The sequence below is a fragment of the Python bivittatus genome, unplaced genomic scaffold (genome assembly GCF_059951505.1).
Source record: "Python bivittatus isolate LINGU-HERP-01145 unplaced genomic scaffold, Pbiv_v1 ctg000700_np1212, whole genome shotgun sequence".
Classification (NCBI taxonomy): domain Eukaryota; kingdom Metazoa; phylum Chordata; class Lepidosauria; order Squamata; family Pythonidae; genus Python; species Python bivittatus.
The window spans coordinates 22,375,726-22,399,495 of NW_028277098.1; the positions used below are offsets into that span (position 1 = coordinate 22,375,726).

The 23,770-nt window shown below is 38.4% G+C and overlaps 1 protein-coding gene across 1 annotated transcript in view; it reads left to right on the top strand.

Annotated features, from left to right (window-relative positions):
* ABCD3 (ATP binding cassette subfamily D member 3) overlaps positions 1-15,609 on the top strand; it is a 48,788-nt gene extending 33,179 nt beyond the window's left edge. Inside the window, exons 20-23 of the mRNA XM_088153087.1 lie at positions 3,896-4,015; positions 6,401-6,505; positions 8,269-8,325; positions 10,695-15,609. Coding sequence (XP_088009213.1) covers positions 3,896-4,015; positions 6,401-6,505; positions 8,269-8,325; positions 10,695-10,772 — 360 coding nt within the window. The 3' untranslated portion in view covers positions 10,773-15,609. The remainder of the gene's footprint in view (positions 1-3,895; positions 4,016-6,400; positions 6,506-8,268; positions 8,326-10,694) is intronic.
* Positions 15,610-23,770: the final 8,161 nt, after the last annotated feature.

The window sequence follows — 23,770 nt, forward strand, 5'->3', positions numbered from 1 at the left end:
TCCCAGCTTAGGAGTCACAGCCCCGAGTGCTCGTAACACTACTGGGACCACTTTGGCCTTTACTTTCCACATCCTCTCTAGATCCTCCTTCAGGCCCTGGTACTTTTCCAGCTTCTCATGCTCCTTCTTCCTGATGTTGCTGTCACTTGGCACTGCTACATCTATCACTACTGCTGTCTTCTGGTCTTTGTCTACTACCACGATGTCTGGTTGATTGGCCAGTACCTGCCTGACCATCTGGATCTGGAAGTCTCACAGGATCTTAGCCCTGTTATTCTCCATGATCTTCTATGGAATCTCCCATCTAGACTTGGGGGGTCTAGCCCATACACTATGCAGATGTTCCTGTACACAATGCCAGCTACTTGGTTGTGCCATTCAGTGTATGCTGTTCCTGCCTGCATCTTACACCCTGCCACTATGTGTTGGACTGTCTCTGAGGCCTCTCTGCACAGCCTGCACCTTGGGTCCTGTCTAGTGTGGTAGACCTCTGCTTCTATAGATTTGGTGCTTAGTCCCTGTTCTTGTGCTGCTATGATCAGTGCCTCAGTGCTGTCTTTTAGTCCAGCCCTTTCCAGCCACTGATAGGATTTCCCAGTGTCAGCCACCTCAGCTATCTGTCAGTGGTACATCCTATGCAGGGGCTTGTCTTGCCACAGTACTTCCTCCACTTGAACTTCCTCCCATGTCTACTGTTGCCTGAGGCATTCTCTCAGCAGCTCATCTTTGAGTGCCGTCTTACTGATGTACTCCTGGATGCTCCAGGTTTCGTCCAGGACAGTGGCTTTGACGCTCATCGGACCCCGCCCACCCTCTTTGCGGCTGATGTACAATCGCTGGGTGACTTGGGGTGGAAACCTCTGTACATTGTGAGGAGCTTCTGGGTCTTCACATTGGCAGCCTCCATGTCCTCCTTCGGCCAGCTCACTATACTGGCAGGGTATCTGATGACTGGTAGGGCGTGCATGTTGATAGTATGGATCTTGTTCTTCCCATTGAGCTGGCTCTTCAGGACCTGTCTTATCCTTTGATGGTACTTGGATGTTGCTGTCTTCCTTGCTTCCTCCTCATGGTCTCCATGTGACTGTGGGATACCAAGGTATTTATAGCTGGTCTCTATGTCTGCTGTGTGGCCCACTGGTAGTTCCACTCCATCAGTCTTAACTACCTTCGCTCTCTTTACTATCATCCTGCCACACTTCTCCAGTCTGAATGACATCCCAGTGTCCTCACTGTAGATCCATGTCAGGTTGATCAGTGAGCCAGTGTCTCATTCACTCTTAGCATACAACTTGATGTCATCCATGTAGAGGAGGTAGCTGATGGTGATTCCACTCTTGAACTTGTACCCATATCCAGTCCTTGTGATTATTTGGCTGAGGGGGTTTAAGCCTATGCAGAACAGCGGGGACAGTGTATCACCTTGGTATATGCCACACTTGATGGCCACTTGTGTGAGCTGACTTGAGTTGACTTCCAGTTTTGTCTTCCACAGTCCCATTGAGTTCTTGAGGAAGGTCCTTAGTGTCCTTTTGACTTTGTATAGCGCCAGGCATTCACAGATCCATGTGCATGGCATTGAGTCATAGGCTTTCCTGTAGTCAATCCAGGCTGTGCTCAGATTGGTTTGCCTAGACCTTGAGTCTTGGGTGACTGCTCTATCTATGAGCAACTGGTGTTTTGAGCCTCTGGTGTTATTTCCAGTGCCCTTCTGAGCTGTGTTCATGTACTGGCCCATATGATCTTGTAGCTTGGCAGCTAGGATGCCTGATAGAACTTTCCACGTTGTGGGGAGGCAGGTTATTGGTTGGTAGCTGGATGATGCTGTTCCCTTGTGAGGTCTTTCATGATCAGCACTGTCCTTCCTATGTTAGCCAGTCTGGGTGGGAGCCTGCTGCTAGCAGCTGGTTCATCTGTATTACTAGGCGTTCATGCATTGCTGTTAGTTTCTTTAGCCAGTAGGTGCGGATCATGTCTGAGCCAGGTGCTGTCCAGCTCTTCATGTTCTTGACTCGCTGTTGGATGTCTGCTATTGTGATGGTGACTGGTTCCTGTTCTGGGAGATTGCTGTGGTCTGCTTTCAGGTCCTGCAGCCACTTTCAACTGGTGTTATGTGTCTTCTCTTTCTCCCATATGTTCTTCCAGTATTGTTCAGTTTCCGCTGCTGGTGGCTCTGCTGTTATTGTGTGGTTGCAGTTGGGAGTACACTTTGGATGGTTCTTTGGAAAACAGGGCATCCATCTTCTTGGCCTCTGCTTCTCTAGTGTATCTCCTTAGCCTGGCAGCCAGTGCTGTGAGCCTTTGTTTAGCAGTCTCTAGGGCTTCAGATGGAGTCAGGACCATGTATTTTTTCAGTAGCCGATACTTATCCTTAATCTCCACACCCTCCACCCAGTTCTACCAGCTGACTGACTTCTCTCCAGGTTGCCTTGATCTTAGCCTTCAATCTCATTTTCTAGGGGGTGTATGTACTGCTGTTCTTCTTGATCATGTAGCCAAGCATTTCCAGGATTACAGTAGCTGTAGCGTATACAAGTTCACTGGTCTGAGTTATGGTGGTAGTAGGGAGTAGGGTGGTAATATATATATTATATATATATATATATCAGCCTCTTTTTCACGTGAGTCTTATTTAGCTGACACCAAAGCCAACCTGTTCAAGCAGTGTTGATGTAATTTCAGAATGGTAAATCTCTTAGTTATGTAAAACTCCGATTTTGGGATGGATGGTATGCCAAACAACACAAACCACTTCCTGTCTTGGAAGATTAACTTCTGGGAATAGTTAAGCCATACTTGGAACAGCTAGATTGGTACATTCCAAGAGAGGTGCATATGCCCACAATCTCTGTGAATTGATACTTTGGGAGCAGAGAAAAAAGAGAAAATTACAAATGTTTCTACACATCTTGATTTCTCATTCTCTAAGAAAGATATAACATTTTAAAAAGTAAATATGTACATATTATAGATAACTGTGCCAGAATAAGATTTCTGGAGAGAGTATTGTTTTGTTGGTTTTTACATTTGCATACTGGTATCTGTGTTTCAGATATTCCTAGATTGATTCATGTCTTCTTTTCATTCAAATGGTTAATTACAACATTGATCCCAGAAACCTTAATTTGCTCAGTTAGAATTCTGAACTACCATAGCAGTGTAATCATAAAAGCTAATTTTCTGAATTTATTATAGACCTTGCCACTTGGCAGATAGCAAATGTGCTAGTATGTGAGCATCCTGATTCTATAGTAGCTCACTATAAAAGTCAGGTACATATGAAGCTCTCTGTCTGCTGGTACAGTTAAAGAGTATGAATATAGTAAAGAAGAGATGTATCAGTTCATCAGTAATTGCACAGAAATTACCCTTCTGCTTTAACTTCTACTAAGTCTTCAAGATAGGTGGAATTTTATAACTCTACACATGGATTTTCAAGTTCCAGAATTTTGCTTCCTATATAGAAAAAGACAATACGTACAAATTGTTCAGTTCTGCACTGATGCTTCCGTGAATTAAATGCCAGGTTCTGTGATAATGCCATTGCTATTTGTCTTAAATCACTGAGCAACTGGAGAAAAAACTATAGTTCTGTAGAAAGACAGCACACTGTTACTTAGGTTGCCTATCTTAATGGGAAGGGAAGGATAGTAAATCAGAACTTTCAGGCCAACTATATGTGAGTTCTACATCATCAGTAATAACATTTACCATGTACTTCGGCTCAGTTGCAGCATTTAATACTGTTGCTTCGTATAATTTACATGACAAAATATTTTGAACTAAACCAATTTAAATTTCAGGGCGAGGGATCTATTAGATAAATTGACAGTAAGGCACTAGCTATTGTGTCTGCAAGCTGTTAAGCAATATGTGTTTACTGTTTTGCTTGCAGGTGCTAAAGGAGTATTTAGATAATGTCCAGTTGGGTCAGATCTTGGAACGTGAAGGAGGCTGGGATAGCATTCAAGACTGGATGGATGTTCTCAGTGGAGGAGAGAAACAGAGAATGGCGGTATGTTGTCTTCACAATGTCACTTGACTATGTGTGTATATTTCCCAGCACCTCTTTTGATTGAGGATGTTGATATAGCTTAAGTAAAACTGTGGTCTAATACTACTATTATTATTCATTACATTTATAGACCACCAAATCCCTAGGAATTCTTGGTGATTTACAAGAAAGGTACACAAAAAACAAACAAACAAAAGTATATATTAAAGGTCTACAAACTACTGAAAACAACATTAAATTAAATTAATCAACCAAACTAAGATGGAATCTAGACTGAAATGTCCTCCAGAAGAGCTCTGTTCTGATAAACTTCCAGAAGACAGTCAGGGTGGGAGCCAACCAGATGTTCACTGGGAGGCTGCTCCAAAAGATTGGCACAGCCACTAAAAAACAGCACTGCTGAGCCTTGGCCCTACTCACCTCTCTAAAGGGGGACACTGTTAATAGTTTCTCCCAATTAGCTGAAACTGGCCAGTCTGATTCCAATGGGAAAATGCAGTTCTTCAGATCATTTGGTGCCAAGCCATGTAGGGCTTTATAGGTTAGCACCAGCACTTAAAATTGCACCCAGAAGCCTATTGGCAACTGATGCAGGATTTACAGTACTGATGCAATATGCTCCCACTAGCAAACATCAGTCACTATATGAGCCACTGCACCGCACCTTCCAAGGGATCATTGACAGCCCCATGTACAGTGTGATGCAGTAATCTAAGTGGGTTGTGATGAGGGCATGAGTCACTTTAGCAAGATCCTTCCACTTCAGATAGGGCCACAACTGGTACATCAGCTGAAGCTGGAAAAGACCTCCCTGGTCACAGCCTCCGCCTGATCTTCTAGTAGGAGTTGTAGTCTAAAAGAAACCCAAGTCACAGACCTGTTCCTTCAAGGTAATGCCACCTGATTAGGAGACGTCACTGGAGCAGAGAGAGAACCCCAATGGCTGCCTTATTAGGATTGATTTTAAGTCTCCTTTCTCCACCCTCATTGCCTCAAGGAGTTGGGGCATAACTTCAGTGGCATTACCAGTCTTCCCTGGGTAACAGTGTAAAGCTAACTACATCATATTGATGATAGCAAACCCCAAACCTTCAGATGACTTCTCCCTGCATTTTGTAAATGTTAAATGGGAGGGGGTATTATTCCCTTAGGCACCCCATAATAATTGATTTCTTCTGCCCCTCCACCACCAACTAGAACAGTCCACCAAGGAAAGAGGAGTTCCACCGCAACACAGTGCCCCCAGTCCCCACCTCTGAAGGCAATCCAGAAGGATACAATGGTTGATGGTATTGAAGGCTGCTGAGAGGTCTAAGAGGACCAGTATAGAAGCACTTCCTCCATCTAGGTCCCAACAAAGGTCATCTACTAGCACAACCAGTGTCATCTCCATTGCATATCCAGGCCTGAATTCTGAATGTAGAGTCCTTAGAAAATCCATTAATTCTAGGGTGCTCCATGGTTGATTCCCTACCACTGTCTCAATAACCTTCCCCCCAACGTGAAGGTAGACGACTGGGCAATAGTTATTGAGCTACCTCTGGATCCAGACAGAGCTACTTGAGGAAGTGTACCACAGCCTTGCTCAAGGCTGCCAGTAGCATCCCGTCCTTCAGTGAGGCATTAACAATCTCCCAGATCCAGATCTCACCTCTCCCTTAGCTGCCCGAAGGAACCAGGAAGGACAGAGATCCAAACTACAGATGGTTGAGGAGATCTTAGAGAGCATCCTATCCACTTTGTTGGAAATTGCAGGCTGAAAGGAACTGAACTAAGTAAAAAGATGCCCCAGTCATCATCCTGGACCCTTCTACCTGCTGGTTAATTATTTAATATTCAATAGAAACAAAATGTGTTACAATGCCTGCTTTTGATAGTAAGGTTTTTTTATAAATATAAGATGACTACTTACAATTCAAAATAATAATTCTGCCTAATTCCAATTGAGAATACTTGTTCTTCTAATCTAGGATTTATTCAGACTGGCAGCAGTTCTTGGTCATAGATAGGAGTCTCCCATTACTTGCTACCTTTTAGAGGCCAGAAATTTAGTAAAATACTTTCAGTTAATTCTGAAATTAATTTTTGCACTTATTTCAAGAGAAAAGAGAAAATGTGCCATGTATAAAATTTGCTTTGTTTTACTTTAACATTTTACTAGAGGATGTTTGGGTACTGAGGTTCTCTGGAGAATATGAGTGTAGTGGAATTAATGCACATCTGTATAGTACTGCTGTGATTTGGACATCTCTACCATCATATAATGCGGCTTATATTTTATGGTTAACTAAAAAGGTATCTTAGATTTTAAAAAACCCTTAATTTAATGTTCTATGTATGCATGAACTATATGGTAATCCTTTATCATTTCTTTTTGCATTGCAGATGGCTAGATTATTCTACCATAAACCGCAGTTTGCAATTCTGGATGAATGTACTAGTGCCGTTAGTGTTGATGTAGAGGGCTACATCTACAGCCATTGTCGGAAAGTACGTCTTGCTATGGATGTCCTTGCGTTGCCTGCTTAAAATCTAACTTTAAAGCCATGTCAAAATATATATATATATATATATATATATATATATATGTATATATGTATATATATATGTATATATATATGTGTATATATATGTGTGTATTTATATATATATATATATATATATATGACTACATTAACTCTAGTAATTCTAGGCCTATAGACCCTAACCCTAACATATTAACTTGAATATGTTTTTAAAGAAGGCAGAATAAAACAGTACAGGTTGTCCTTGCTTAATGACTGTTCGTTTAACAATGGTTCAAAGTTACAACAGCTTCGGGAAAAGTGCTTTATGACCTGTACTAGCACTTGCAACCGCCGCAAACTGTCACACCACCCCCCATGGTCACATAATCATGATTTGCGACCTTTTTTATGATGGTTGTTAAGCGAATCCCGTGGTTATTAAGTGAATTCCAGCAAAAAATGTCCATTGGGGAAGCTTAACCACCATGTGATTCACTTAACCACCATGTGATTCGCTTAATGACTATTGTAAAAATGGTCATAAAATTGGGTCTGGTCACTTGGTGACTCACTTAATGACCACATTGCTTAATGACCAATTTTCCGGTCCCTATTGTTATTAAGCAAGGACTACCTGTAAAGAAATAAATCACAGAAAAATAGGACAGTCTCCTTTGGCAAATTTCTTATCTGATATTTTCTATAGAATATAACTAATTCTGTCCCTTTGCTCATGGAAGTCTCTTCAATCTGGAGGTCATTTCTCTGAATTAAAAGATGAGAGTGATTGATTTCATTGACTTTGAATTTCCCTTTACAACTGCTTGCAGCGGCCTTCTGATACAGAGCATTGCTTTGGAAGAGAGGGGGAGATGGTGGCTGAAGCCAAAAAGGGGATTTGATAGAATTAATTCTCCCCTTTTAGTCAGAGAAGCCTCTACTGGAGAGTGGGATGGAGGGAAATAATGCAATACCAATAAGAGGGCTGAGTGGGAATTTTATGCAACTATTGAAACTGTTATATCTGGTCCTTCCCCTGAGTAGCTGTTTATTCTTGCTTGGGACCAGAGTCATGACAAAGCAAATAAGAATTGTGCAGCTGCTGAAGCTAGAGTTGACTATTCATGCTTGTATTTTCCCATATATTAGATTCGAAGTTCTTCTTTATCTCTGAATAAAAGTTTTAAAAATTGTTAAAATATGGTTACGCAATTATGAAATAATTTCTTAAAATCAGTCTCCAATTCTGGTGATTTCAGTGAAAAAGATTTTACATCTTTTATCACTTTAGGATTTAAAATTGGGACTCCATATGTAAGATGACATGTTAGATATAACCTGATTCTTAATCCAAAGGCAAACTGAGGGACTAGGGTTAGGAGAAGGGAGTGAAATCTTATGCTTCCCATATAGATTCCCTGTTCCAAATCACTCTGCTCCAATCTGCTGTTACTTATTGTAGGGAAAACATACAGATATTATAGTGAAACTGTTAGTTACAGAAGAAAATTATGCATCATTGAAATCAAACACAGCAAAAGGTTTCAGTCCAGCACTGTAACCCTATTCCAAATAGTCCCCTCTCCCAGTAGCTGCTTTTAGAAAAAGGAGCACTTTGGAAAATTGGATTATTTTTCTCCAGATCGTATATGGGTTGGCTTTTTCATTGTTTGTGTGCATCAGTCCTGATTGATGTCTAGCATCAGAAAGCTTATTATAATCTTAAACTATGTTTTGGCATTTCAGGTTGGCATCACTCTCTTCACTGTTTCTCACAGAAAATCACTCTGGAAGCACCATGATGTAAGACTTATTTTATTTAACTGTTTTTTTCTAGTGTGTAAAATCCATACTTCACAATGCAAATGCTTACTAAGGGAGTAAGACCAGCTTGGTATGTTACTGATTGATTGATTGATTGATTGATTGATTGATTGATTGATTGAGAACAATAATGTACATAGGCGGTCCTACCATCTGAAATAAGGGTCACAATCATGCAAAAGACTTATTCCTTAAATATTCCAGTCTCAAATCATAAAGTTTTGAGCCTAGAAATTAGCTTGAATTATAACTGTTTTAATAAGTATTGTATATATTTTACTACATATGGCCTACATCAAGTGTCTGGCTGCAGCATTTCAGATCAGTAGGTCCTCATCGCGGTCTCTGTGATTCAGTCCTGGAGGTCCCGCAGCTGCCTGTAACCCCATTTAAAATCTTCTAGAACTTACATAAATTGTTTGATAGAACTGTCTGTCAGGGACCGTACTTTTCCACAGCCAACAGAGAAACCCAGTTAGCTGGCACTGGAGGTATATGGCACAAGCGGTCATGTATATTCACCAGCCTGCATGCTTGCTTGCGTGGCATTCCTTGTGAAAGCTGGTAATTCCATATCTGATTGTGATGGCTGTCAGAGAGGAAATAGGCCTAGCCTGAGAAAAGTTAAGAGCTTTCAGGCTGCTTTTTAGGTTTAAAATTCTGTAAGGCAGTTTCCAGTATATAAAAACAAGACATAGAGTCAACCTCAAATTTGTCAGTAAATGGGGAATCAGAATTGAGTTTAAAGATAAATCATTTGAAGAGTATTTATTTACTTATAAGCATCCAGTACAACTCCCTTGCTATTCCTTATCACTACAGTGACCGTACATCCTTTATTATAAAGGACAGTTCTTTATTTCAGAAAGCTGTCCTTCAGATTTATGTATTCTTCAAAAACTCACTTTTGTCCTTTATTTTGGTCATTTAACTTTTACTCTACAGATGGTACCACTTAATGCACAGTCTTTCATATTCATGTGAAAAATACGGAAGTTGACTTGTCCTTTTAAAATAAATTTACATATGCTATTTGATTTTAGGTGTTTTTATTAGACTAAGCATTTTTGTAAAGTTTTTCTTGGTTTTGCTCTTGAATTTTCCTTTATAGAGCATAGTTATAAACAAACAGTTTTTTTATCCTTCTGAACCTCTTTCAGATTTGCCCCTTTTTCATGTTTGTCCTTTATTTTTCCAAGAAAATATGATCACTTATCACCCACCTTTTAAACAGATTAATATTTACATGGTATCAGGCCTGAATGTTCACTGGAATGTCTCATAAGATCCAATACAGTTGGCATGCTGCAGATCTCACCTGTTAAACAATATCATCTTATGGGATCCAGTAGGCATGTTTTCTCTGTTGCTGCACCTGGCCTTTGGAACAGTATCCCCTTGAGATCTGTATGGTCCTGATCTTATGAGAACCTTAAAGATCTGGCTCTTCCCATCTGTATTGTGGGATATTGCATGAACCAGCTTTTGAAAATTTGAGATTGTATTGTTTAGTTGTTGTGGGTTTTTTCCTCTTGGCACTGCCATTTTTTATGATTTTTTTAAAGGTGTACTATATTATTTTTAACTCTGTGCGAGCTGCCCAGTGTCACTGGCGAGTGGGCAGCCTTCGAAATTGATACTTTAAGTTAATAAATGGAAAAATACACTGAATATTTTCCCCTAATTTTTGAGTGAATAGAGGCAGGGGGTTGCTTAAGCTCTGCTATCTTAATTAGATTTTTCTTCTAAATTTCTTTCTAGGTTCAGAGTCATATAACATTTTACAACTGCAGTGGAAACTCCATTTCAAAGCTATATCTATATATTAGTATGGGGTAACGAAAGAGTGTTCCCCCTTTGGTTTTATATTTTATAAAGTATAATTTTATACTTCTCTGAATCTTGTCTATTTAGCTCATGGATAACTAAAAAAGATTGTTGATTTTTCTGTAATATTGCCCATAGTGATTGCCCATAAATAAAATGAAAACTTTTTTTAATAGTTAAGAGATGTTACTTTTGTCAGAATGTTTTATAACTCACTTGGTTTAATGCCCATTGTCTCTAATCACTCTTTGAAGAATTCAGGATTATTGTTTAACAATTTGTGAGTTTCACTAATAAAAACATTGAATACATCTTTGGAGTTAGGAGGATAAGGCTTAGGTCACTAGATGAATTATTATGGCCACCAGATGGTGATCAAATGTGCATATTTTACAGAGTGCACATTTTTCCCAGAGGAGATGTATGAATATGAATTCCTGTAGATGATCCTTATTCAAACAGATGAATTATTTTACACTTTAACATCCACATTTGCTAATTCTGTTTTCTTATCTCCTCAGTTTTATCTTCACATGGATGGAAGAGGAAACTATGAATTCAAGAAAATTACTGAAGAGACAGTTGAGTTTGGTTCATAACCTCCCCCCCATCAGCAACCATGACTGTTAACAATACTGGACATGGAAAGGCAGTGTACATTGTGATATAGCAAAGCTGCTTGACTTATTCTTTAAACTGATTACTAGGAATATGATAACAAGTTGTCAGTACATTTACTATTATGTAGAATATTACTAATTTGTGTTCATGTTGGTTTAATTATTAATATGCTCTAAGAATGTTCTTATTCTTGTGTTGTTTTTAATCTGCCTAAATTAAATTGGGCTTAAATCACTGTAATGTTGATTCATCCTGGGATGTACACAGTCTGAAGTCAGCTAATTTGACTTCTGTTTGACCATACTTCCTCTGGGGAAGGCCCTTATTAAAATTAGATTCACTACCTCTTCTCTGCCCATTACAATAGACATGAATTTCTACATCAAATCCTAATATATCAGTTCATTGTATGTACTCTTTTCAGGTTAGGACTTACGGTATTACTGCAACATTGTACAGGTTAGTTGGCTTTTCCATTAGCCAAGGCTGTGGAGACCTTCTGTTCGCAGCAATGCTGGATTGATGGGAGAAATGACCCTTAGAATTCCTTTCTAAAGAGATGAATTCAGTATCCTGTGGCCATTGCTGCTCACTGCTCTTTGATTCGATCCTTCCATTTGTTTTTCCAGCTCAGCACAAATAAAGTAACAATATTCCATTTGGCCTTTATATTCCAATTTCAGAAGGACAAATAAGAGGAATGAGAACGGAACAATTAAAGAGGAAAGAAAGCAAAACTAAAAAAACAGGAACCAAAATCCTTGTTCTGAAATAAAGATCATGGACGTTCTCACTTACGAGAGGTCTGATCTCTTTGTAATCTGTAGGAAGTAGCATGCAGGTTCTAAATGAAATGCCTTACATATCTGCCACAAGGATTTGGGTTTTTCAGAGAAGATATTTGCTTACTGGACATTTTTCAACCTGGCATGTAGGTCTGTGATGTGTGATTTTTAAAAATAATGAAAAATGTGTAATGCTGGAGACACAGTAGTTCAGAGTCACCAAGGAACAGTTCAGTCTTTCAGAACTAATTTACAGTACTTGAATTGTTTGGCTTCCTATAAATAAGCACTTTCGAAACTGGCATGTGGTAATAGTTGCTTAAGATGAATATAAATTATTGTCCAGGTTTAGTGACATAGATGGGTTTGGCAGATGTGAGTTGGTTAGTCTCTCTGTGCAGTTGACTACCGTTCATTTTATAAGAATTCCTTAAAAGCTGTGCTGTATGACATGGTTTTGTCCCTATAATATAATATCTACATGCACTTAACATGATGGCATGCACTACATACAAAATAAATGTGATTGTTGTTTTTTTCCCTTTTGCTTAAAATCAGGATGTGTTCTTAATAATTAATCATTCATTAATTATCCCTCTTTCATAGGAAATCTGCAATTTGTCAAACTTCCAAAGAGCTAATCAAGTGTGGTATTGTTCCCAAAAGTTAGTGTTTCTAAATGCCATTATTTTCATGTATTCCGGGTAAATCAGTGGAGAGCTAGATTAGGATAAATTATTGGAGAAATGCAAAAATAATGTTAAATAACTATGTTCAGTTTATTGCCATTTCATATTTAACAAAGAATTGCCTTTTTATAATTATTTGTGGGGGGGGGGTCCTAAAAGCTGAGATTGGTTATACTAGCTGATATGAGTTTACAGACGATGCATCAGGGCATATCATAATCTATCAGGGCATATCATAATCTATCAGGGCATATCATAATCTGAAACAACCATTCCAGACAATGTCAGTATGACATCAATTTAGCATAGATGTGTTGCTTGGAATGGTTGTATCAGATTGGACAGAAATCTGACTTCAAAAGTAAATGAAGCTCTGAGATTAATTTGCTTGCTATACTTCTAGGGAAAACTTCTTTTTCCATATATCATCTTCCCTCCCCCCCGCTTTTTTTTTTTTCTCCTTTTTATGGCTATTCTACTGAGACCAGCTTTCTCCAGAAATTCTTACAAAAAACTGCTATTTTTAAAATACGTATATTCTTTTACAGGGAAATCTGGGCTAAAAGTGAGTAATAGTAATGATGGCGTGTGTGTTTTGGTTACTAACTAGAAAATCCCATTATGCATGTAGCACTTTTTGTAGAAAATCCAGGATTAGTTAATACCAACATTTTAATAGAATGCAACATTATGGAAGCAGAATGTTGTTTGTGCAGCAGGGTTAATTGTTTGTTCTTCAGCTCCCTTCAGCCACATCCCTAAAATCTTCTCTGAATCTAGGAGCAGATTCCGAGAGATATATGCTGTTGGGGAGAACCCCATATTCTGTGAACAGAAAACATTTCTGCTTATAGAAACTCTCTACTGAATTTTACCCACTGGGCACAATTTTTTAAATGTTGTCTATCAGATGGAGCTGATGAACTTCGGTAGCTCTTAATTGACGATACCAGTTGATTTACTTCAGTGCTACATGAGAAGCTAAGGGGACATGGGGATTTTAGATGACCTTCATTAAGCTCCAGTCTTCATACGTCTATCAAGAGTGCATCAAAAATCAGTCTGCCCCATGAGAAAACTAGTATGAAGGTAAAAGTAACCGGAGCAGTGCTCAAGGGGAGAAGCTTTTTTAAGATTATGCTTTTAATCTTGTTATGCACAATGATCCACAGATCAGCCATGATGGTCTTGTTATGGTCATGTGTTTTGATTGATACTGTTAATGATTTATTAAACTGGAAATTTTGGTATGATGTAAAAGTCAGCAAGAATGAAGCATCACCATATCTTATACCAAGATCTTATACCATTAGCGTGGTAACATTTCAAACTGTAGTTGATCCCAAGAGACTCTTGTTTCAGTGGGAAATAATTGCTGTACTTCAATATTTTATAGCTTGTAAAGTCAATTAGAAGGAAAGGCATATGTAAGGTTTTTTCTATATAAGTGCCTCTGGAATAATAAAATTGAAACATATAACCACCTAGGTTTTTCTTTTTAATTGGTGTCATATGAAAAGTTTTTACAACTCTACAGTTGATTGCCATATATAGTGGTTCGTCTTTCATATTTTTAGGGGCTGATCCCAGTTAAAATGAAACAAGATTTCACATTTTATTGCATCAGGCCTAAATTACAAACATTATGGAGTCCAAATTTCTGTGTGCATGCCTTCTGTTTTTCAACTTTCTAACACGGGATCCAGTCAACAGGGAACCAAGAACCTACTGTAAAATAAAGCTCTATTTCAAGACCACTTTTTTCTCCAGTCTGATCCCAATTCCTGTTTTTGTTTGTTTTTTGTTTTTTGCTTCATCGTAAAAAAAACCAGAAGTAAGAGGAAGTTAGAACCTGGAAAGTGTATATATTCTGCATGCTAAGAACGTATTTTGCTCTAATCCTTAAAGGCACAGTAACCAATTTCACACATTGTGCTAATCTGTAATGTGGTTTGTTTGGTTTTATTTCCATGTTGCTTGAACTCAGGCATTGGGATTTATTTCATCAAACATTAAACCATAGTTCAGTGTAATCTTTGAACCCAGCCAGTATATTAAGCGGGTTGATAGTAATTTACAAAAGCTTCTCTGATTGCACCTGTTGTACCAACTTGTCGTTGCCAGTAAGGGGTGTGACTAAACTGCTCATTTAGTACCTGGCCTAACAGTGATTGTTAAAGGGATTTTTTTAAAAAGTAACTGACATTTTATATCTTATGACTAACTAGAACATTGTGGTCTCTGGTTGCAACATATAAAGGCTGACATAACCATTTTTTTGTTTCTTCTTCACCCACACTACTACATTCCTTAGACATGAAAATCAGTTCTTCCAAGCTATTACACCACACACACGTGTATGTGTTTTTATGTATACATATGTAAAAGTATGTATGTGGGTGTGTATATGCACACATAAGTTTTTGTTTTTTTAACCAGTAAGCAGAGTGATAGGAATGTTTTGGGGATAATTAATGGAAGCGTTTTATGTGAGAAACTTTTCAATAGCTTTGCTGAGTTACAATGTTCATGATCTCAGTACACAAAAACTGTTGATGAATATCTAAGTCCCCTTTGGTCTGTTATTACCATAACGGGAGATAAAGCAGGCTTGCGGAGGGCAGGTTTATATTGTAAATACTTGGCATTGAACTGCACAGCTAGTAAAACGTAAGCAGGAGAAATCTATTTGGAATCCAATCAATGACAGTTTATGCAAGGAGTTTTCAGAATATGAAGCATAGGTTTTGCTATTTGGAACAGGAAAGGGGAATCAAAATTCTGATGGGGCATGTTTTAGGACCCATTTTAGAATGTTGGGATCATCACCCAAGCAGGCTTTGATTGAAACACACACGTACCTGCTGTTAAAAGACCTAAGCACCATGTGTGTTGTTTTCAGACAACACATTCAAAGTATGTTAAAGCACTCCCTGTCATGCATTGGCAGTTTATCCAATGGAGTTGAAAGAGCCAAGCTATAAAATTCTATTGATCCTCAGTTTCAGGAGGAAAAGATTGGTTTTATTTCTTTGTTTACTGAATTAAACATAGCCATTTTTGGTTTTTTATTGATAATTATGGGAGATCTCAGACTATTTTCCACTGCCCATAGACTTTTGTCCTTTCTAATCAAGTGGTATATCATCTTCTGATAATCTTTCGTCCATCAAAAAGGTTAGATCTGTCAATTTTCACATCAGTTCATAGCTAGGCAACCAAACTGCTCTTGGCTGAGGTGAATGGGGATGATAGAAGATGAGATCTAAACCCTGAAACTGCTAATAATTAGATTAGGCAAAAAAAAAAAAATATAGGCAACTTTAAAAATACAGACATACCATCAATCTAAACCAATGCTATTCCATGTGATATATTCACTTTCTAGATACTATTGTAGAAGTACATAGTACATACAAGTACTATGCCTAAGACAAACAAATTGCTCCAGATATTTATGTGATTTTAGTTTCTATTGAACATTCACCACAAAAAAAGTCTTAGATTTCAGGTAAGATACGTGTTACAGCTTTTATCTGTTCAGACATTAGCAGAAGTTTACAAGTAAAATTTAAATCAGGCAGTTCTCAACCAACATTAGTAAGTAAAGTAAAGGAGGAAAAAAAAACCCCCAAGAGTCCTAGATTTGTGGCAGAAGTAATTTACTGTAAGAAAGTGATATACAATCTGTGTTGGACACTGATGCTTTCCTCCCACCTCGCTTAAGTGGCAGGTCAGTATGAGTGTCCATCAGCTGATGAAAAACTGTGTCAAAGAGGACCGTTCTCTACCATAAACCCAGATGCCAACTCTGTTTCCATATTTTCACTGGCAACAATAATTCAGTTTCTGTTGCTATTAACTATAATATCCACTTATCTTCCAATATGATATCTGCTATCATTTTCCAGTACGTGCTAATTCATTCTATGTAAGACAACTTTCTGAATGCAAAAGAATAAATGTATATAATCCAACATCTGAAGTGGCATTATCCAAAAACAAACAAAACCCTTCAACCCCCAGGACATTCCATCGCTGATGGCTATCCTTGAGGGAAAAAGAATTCTAGAAAATAGGATTGCTTTCACAAAAAAGTTTACTATGTCTGTTTTTAGTAGTATACAATTTTTATTTTTTTGTTGATTAAAGCTGCTTTTTCCCTGTCATCACAGCTTAAATACAGGAAATGCTGGGAGATGAAAGCATACTTTTCAACACACTGGAGATGTAGAAAGAAGATAATTGAGAAATTGCACAATTTGCCGTTTCAACAAGGATGTCTTGTTTAAAGCATTCAGCAGAGCTAGAGAACTTGTTTATAAAGGGAATTTAAGAGGGCTTTTTTTCTCTGCAGGCTCCAGTTTCTCCAGCAAATGAAGGCAGGATAATCTTTACTAATAACCCTAGGAATGTTAATAGTTCTTTCCCATAAAAAGTTTATTAGATGTAAAATAAAGCCTAAATTCTAGGGGAACAGGGAAGCAACATTGTTTGTATATACAAATAATACCAATGCAATGATGCAAATGCATAGTAGTTGCAGTCAAAAGTTGATGCTATTTAGTCACTATATAGTATATGACTAGACATCTAATAGAAATAAAGTGAACCAAAGGTAACATTCACTGAGTTCATTCATTCAATATTAGAAAATGGTAGTATTGGTTCTTCGGTTTAATTAGACTATGATTTGACCAGCTTCAATCAAGATGTCCTTATGTTATTATCATTAAGAAAGTTTTATCCTTGATAGGCACCAATTTTAGCAAGTGACAGATGATACAGTAGAACCTCTAATATTAGCCACAGAAATTGTGGAAATTCACACACCTATTCTATACCAACATAGAAATTTTATTTATGGAATCCAACCATTCATATTCTAATTTTACTTATAAGAAAGATGCTTTCAATCTGCATAAATGTACAAAGGCTTGAAAAGTGTCTGGAAATAAATTTAATGCACAGGTTTCCCATGAAGTATATGCGTGTGTAGCGCTAATGTCTTTATATGCATGTCACCTTTTATGCATGGATAGTTAATATGGCTTGATGATGCACAATTCCAATCATAGGCAAATGCTTCTATGTTTTGGTATAATTGAGGATCAAATCAGTATTTTTTAAGCACTAACAAAAACAGAAGAACTTTTTGACATGAGATGATAGAGGAATGTGCATATGTAAACCATAGATAGTTTTATCACGCCACCTTCATAATATAAACCAAGGTCATCAATGCTATAAGAGTGATACTCGTAGATGATGTCTATATAAACCCCAAATCAAATAATTTTTAAGTGGCTGAGATTCCATGTGATAGATGGATCTTCTTAGAATTCAAAATTCTAACATAAAAACTCAGGGTTGAGTTCATGGAAATCCTGTCCTATTTGATGAACTAATGATACATGGGCTATTCTTAAATATTTATTTTATATTCAGGCTTGACAATGTCTGGCAACTGAAAAGGTGGTATCCCTGTATCAAAGAATTGTACATATCTCTTTTGCTTTAACCATTACACATCCCATCTTGACTTTTGTATGTAACATGGATTAAGATAGGAACTAATATGAAGTTCATAAGAGCTGTATGAGATTTGACAACATGCGATTTTAGCAGATGGAGACAATTTGTTACTGTGGTCCTAGTCTCCCTAAGAGCTACAGTTAATCCCAAGCATGTATAACAAGCCAATTCTTGCCTCAAAGAATAAATTCTGTGAAAGACAAGGATAAAGTTTAATCCTAGATCACGTATTACTAACTCCTAAGTGTTGTTTATCTGTGTGTGTGTGTGTGTGTGTGTGTGTCAGCCCACCCAAGAATTATGGTGATCAAATAACAGTTTCAATCTGCTGATTTTTTGTTGTTGTTATTGTTATTTGAGGAATTGCGGTGTAAGAATCAATTGCCCAAAAGTGCAGCAGTAACTTCAATAAATGCACTCTTTGATATCCATGTATGGACTAGTAGACGTAGCACTAAAAATGTTAAATGTTACAAATGTCTATAATAGATACATTTTAAAAAATCAAAAGATACCAAATAAGACATTTAAGAATGTGGGATATGGAATAAATAATTAGAAAATTCAGTACATGAACATCAAGAGAAGGCCGTTTTTACATCTATATGTCATATTTCTAGTTTAAATTGCAGTTAATCCAACTGAAATGTCTTGGTATGCATTTGACACCTGTATGCCTTTAGAAAGATGTCGCTGAATTCAGCTAATTATTAGTGTGGCAATACTAAAATGCAGCATTAGTTCATAATCGGGCTGTGCCCTATTTGAAAAAGGTGCTTCGTAACATGCAGAAGTTTTCAAACCTTAAGGGAGCTACCTCTTTTTCTAGGTTCAGGTGGCTCCTTCAGAAGCTGCAGAGTGTGCAGAGGTAAAGTGGAGCAAGTGACCTTGGAAAAGACACTTCATTTCCAATGTGATTCCTTTGCATTTCGAAGGACCTCTTTTGAAGGATTTGCAAAACTCCAGTCCATATAATACAGTCGTGTAATATAGTAATTCCCTTGATTCACTGGTTTTGTGTAATTCAAAAGAATTATCTACAAATGATTTGGAAATGAGTGGATGGACAGTAGGAATCTACTTTACGGGTCAATGCTGGAAAACTCTTCATTCTCCACCTATTCTCCACCTATTCAGTGGACCGAAGATGTTATCCCATTATATATGGAAAGGAACTCTATTGCTAAGGGGCTCATTTGGAGAAGCATATAACATACGTTTTTATATACGTTTAAAAGTTTTTAGACTTACTTCGCATGTAAAAAGAAGACAAAACCCACAAAAACGTACAACTGTCATATATGAGATACACTAGGCAAATGTATAATTTATTATTTAGATGGTGGAATCTACTGTCCGTTGCCCTTACACTGTATCTACTGGGAGCCCTATTGTATGAAGACGAATAGTTCTTGATTCTATGAAAATTGCTCAGCTGTATGTTAATATATAAATAGTACAGTTAATACATTCATACATATGTATGTTTCCAGTGCAATTCAAAGTGCTGGTTGTTACCTATAAAGTCCTACATGGCATAGGGCCTGGTTACTTGAGGGACTTCCTGTCTCCCATAACGTCTGCCTGACTTATTCAATCCTGCAAGGCTGGCACACTCCAGGTTCCTTTGGTTAAACAATGTCATCTATTGGGACTCCGGAAGCCCACATTCTCTGTAAATTGCTTGCCCTCTGGAATGAGGTTCCCCCTGAGATCTGGATGGCCCCCACTCTGCTGTTGTTTAGAAGAACCATGAGGACCTGGCTCTTCACCCAGGCCTTCAGTGAGGAGAGTGAGACCCCTCACTTCATTGCATTTGCCATCTTTTATCTTTTATCTTTTATTGATTTTATTGTAACTTTTTTATTTTTGCTGTGAGCCAACCAGGGTCATTGAGAGTTGGGTGGCATACAAGTTTAATAAATAACAACATCATCATCATCATCATCATCATCATCATCATCATCATCATCCGATTCCTTTTGCATTAGCAGCATTATGCAAATCGCAGGAAAAGACAGAAGGTAAGAGGAAAGGAAATCTGGATCAAGTTTACACTACTAACTATAACACCATATCCTTCTATCCTTGCAAACCATCCTTGCTTCCATCATGTCTGTACACTGATACATACCCTTTTGTTCTTTAAAATGTTCTCTCCCTCCCTCCCTCCCTCCCTCCCTCCCTCACTTTTTTTTTTTTTTTGAGAATCCCATCAACTCCATTTTAACATTTCTCCATCTATTTTTCCAAGTTTTGACTATCAGTTTCTGACTGATAGTCCGAAAGGTGTATTAGCTATTCAGATATAATGTCCTTCCAAAAGGTGGATGATTAATAACAATTCCTTAAGTGGCTGGATGGCATGAAATCTGGGTGTTCCCCAGAGCTCTACTACCTCCTAGAAGTTTGTTGTAGATAGGCATGTCAGTGCAATGGGCAACAGCGGGCAACACTTCCACTGCTATCCATCCATCCATGTATACAATGAATGCACAGTAATGATTCTTAGAAATGATGACGATGATCCAAATATTGCTGAACTACAACTCTTAGCACCCTTCACCGTTCACCAAATTACCAAGGACCATGGTAGAGAGAGTGGTTCAATCTATATATACTACTAAAATTCTCGTGTCTATAACCTTCAACTGGGCAAAACAGTGTGTCATAGGGCAACAATTTTTGAACCAAGGTGCCTCAAATGGGTTAACTTACAGATTGTGTCCAAAATCTGGGACCCATTACTCCCATGGGATTGAAATTTGGGAAATTTGTGGCTGCTTCTGCACTGCACTGCAGCAGTCAGCCCAGGTCATATGATCATCATGGGCATATTCCTGACCTCTTTCTCACCTCCCTCTGTCCCCTGCGCCCAATCAGCTGGTGGCAAGGCCTGACGGGCAAGCGGCAATTGGCTGCTTTGGAAACAAGGCAGAAATTTGAAATCTCTTAATGGCAGTTGGTGGTGAAGGAAGGATGAGGGAGTGATTCAGATGCTTGCTGGCAAGGTAGGACTGGCTGGGGGGGGGGGGTGCTGGTGGTCAATGAGTGAGCCCTGTTCCTTCCTCAAGGAAGGGGGCCCTTGGGGACATGCTGGAATGGGGAGTGGGGATGCAGTTTTCCTCACAATCCGTGGCTCCCTTTGTCCCACCTCCCCCCAGCAAAATGGCAGGCAGTTCTGCTGGTCAGCTGGGGAGGAGGAGGAGGAGGAGGAGGAGGAGGAGGAGGAGGAGGCAGCTTCACTGCAGCTGTCCTGAGAGGGGAGGGCAAATGGCACATGCCTGTATTATATGTGGAAATGAAGGAAGGGAGGAAGGGAGGAAGGGAGGAAGGGAGGAAGGAAGGAAGGAAGGAAGGAAGGAAGGAAGGAAGGAAGGAAGGAAGGAAGGAAGGAAGGGGGAAGGAAGGAAGGAAGGAAGGAAGGAAGGAAGGAAGGAAGGAAGGAAGGAAGGAAGGAAGGAAGGAAGGAAGATTTCTGATGGCTTCCCACCATTCCCAAAGTCAACGGTGAAGCCAGCAGCAAGCCGTAAGTCGTTCACTATTTTTTTTGCCCTCGGTCATTGTTTCTCTGTTTAGATGAGGAAATTTCTCTGAAATGATGACCCAATGGGTCATGGGTTGTCTAGTATCATTTTAAGGTCAGAAATTCCTTGCTCTTGTTCCATTCCCAGAAAAGTTCTCACCAGAAGGGATTGTGATCTGTGTTACTTTTGTCAGAAAGAGGAAAAATGACAAACTCTGGAACAGCCTTATCAAAACGGGATACCTTGAAGATGTATGGGCTGCAACACCACAATCCTCAGAAATGGACATTGTGGCCAGAAAATTTTGAGAACTTGTTGGGAGAGGACCCAGTTAACAAAAGACTACTCTGAAGTTTACATCTTCTACATTTCCAAGTCCAATATCCAAGGAAAACACAGCGTGTATCTTTGTAAATCTATAACCTTGAAGGTGCTATGGGAGATGACTGAGGGGACGTACTAGCATTTTGTTACTTTCTAATTGTTATGATTTTTAAAGTATATTGAATTGAATATATATAGTATAATGAAATTGAATAGCAATCTACAAAACTGTGAAGTGGAAAGGAAGGATCGAATGGAGAAAAACATCAGTTCAAAAGTATCAGAGGACATTAAGCCTCAGTTTTAATGGGGAGAGGCTTGCACTTTTTAATAAGAATTATTGTTGTAACAGTTGTCTGTTTCAATGGTGTACAGTTAACTCTACTGACTATACTAGTTTGTCTGTAGTAGTCTGCCTGTCATATCAATGTGAAGTCGTGATACAGCACTTTTCTTTCATTCCAGTTCCAAAAAAGTCCTGGTAAGTTTCCAAAAACATATGCTATCATCAAGCATAGGACAGCCTGGGCTGCAGGAATTCACAGGAAAGGCCAAATTTGGATAGCCCATTCTAAAATTATGCAATCAATAATGAGTTCCCTCAAACATGATTTATGTCTATGCTATTGCCAAAAACAGTCATTTGGGAGATTTATTGATTGTGCTGGACTGGACTGGACTGTTGATGAAAGCTAACAATTAAAAGCAACTGAACAGAACGTGCTGTGTGAAAAACCCAAACAAAAGTTGTGTGTTTGGTTTAGGGGAAAAAAAGTATGCTTACAATAGAAATGTGTGCAACAGATGTGCTACGTAGTAACCAGGGCTGTTTTTGCAGACTGCAAAAGAAAGCACTAAATATGATACTGGATACAAAATTTAGTTCCCTGGGAATCTATCTTTTAATATACTTTTAGGAAAATGAGTAATTTATTTCAGTGTTTTATATCACATGTTTGGTATTTTGGGGTAAAATGAATATAAATCAGCAGAATGATTCAATGCAAGAGAGAATAAAGCTCTAAAACTCTTCAAGACATGATAAACAAGTCATTTGTGGCTTTAAACATTGTGTGACAGTACACATAATGTGAAGAGAGCAAATCTTCTCAAACTTAATAGTACTTCTACATCAACATTTCACTGACGCATTTACCCTGTCTTATTAATGGAATTCTACAAGGATGTCTTGATTTGTAACACTCTCATCTTTTCCTATATTTTCCTTAGTTAACTTATTTTGTAAAAAATGGGGTTGAGTAGGAAAAGTTGGAATAGCTGTCCAGTTACTTTTGATTAAGTCCTAAACATCACAGCCTTTGCAATACTAAAATGAATGATTGCCTAAATAATCCCCCAAGTATTTATTTTTAGAATAGCTATCTATGTATAGCTATCTCCTAACACCTATGGTCACTCTTTTGAATTGTCAAAATTGCAATACAATCCCTAGCTGGATCATTTCTTTCTTAGAAAAGTTATTCATGCATTACCGGCAGTTTTAGTCCCCTAAACCAGGCAGGAAAGGCTGTAGATAAAAAACCTGGAATTTTCTTTTCAATAAGTGGACTGGAGAACCATGGAAATTTACTACAATTGGACTAAGGAACTGCCCGTAGAGTGGTGTAAAACTGAATGATCTGAATGCTGAGAATGTACTGCAATTTTCACTCTTTCTTTCCTAAAGATAGGGTAAATCATAGATTGTAGAAGTAGCCAACATGGATTTGAAAGGAAGAAGCTGAGAAGTGAGTGACTGTGGAAAGATAAGCTCAAACATGATGGATGATAGATGGAAAGGCTTTAGCAATAAAGAAGGTCAGGGGTTCACAAACTCTCCAGGAGGGTCATGAGCAACTTAACCTGATCACTCTCATGCTGACAGCGCGTGAGCCATTTTACCACTCTGCCTATGAACTGAAACAATGAAATTAGTTTTACTGGGGGGTGGGGTGGAGGTGGGGTGGGAAATGTTACACAAATTAATTATATTAGGGAGTCACAAAGTTTGAGAATCTCTGGAATAGGTGTTTTTGACTGATTCTAAACTGGAGGCAGTGCAAGGCAATTGCTGTAGGAGAATGACTCAGTGCTCCATGTAGGCTATCTGTAAGAT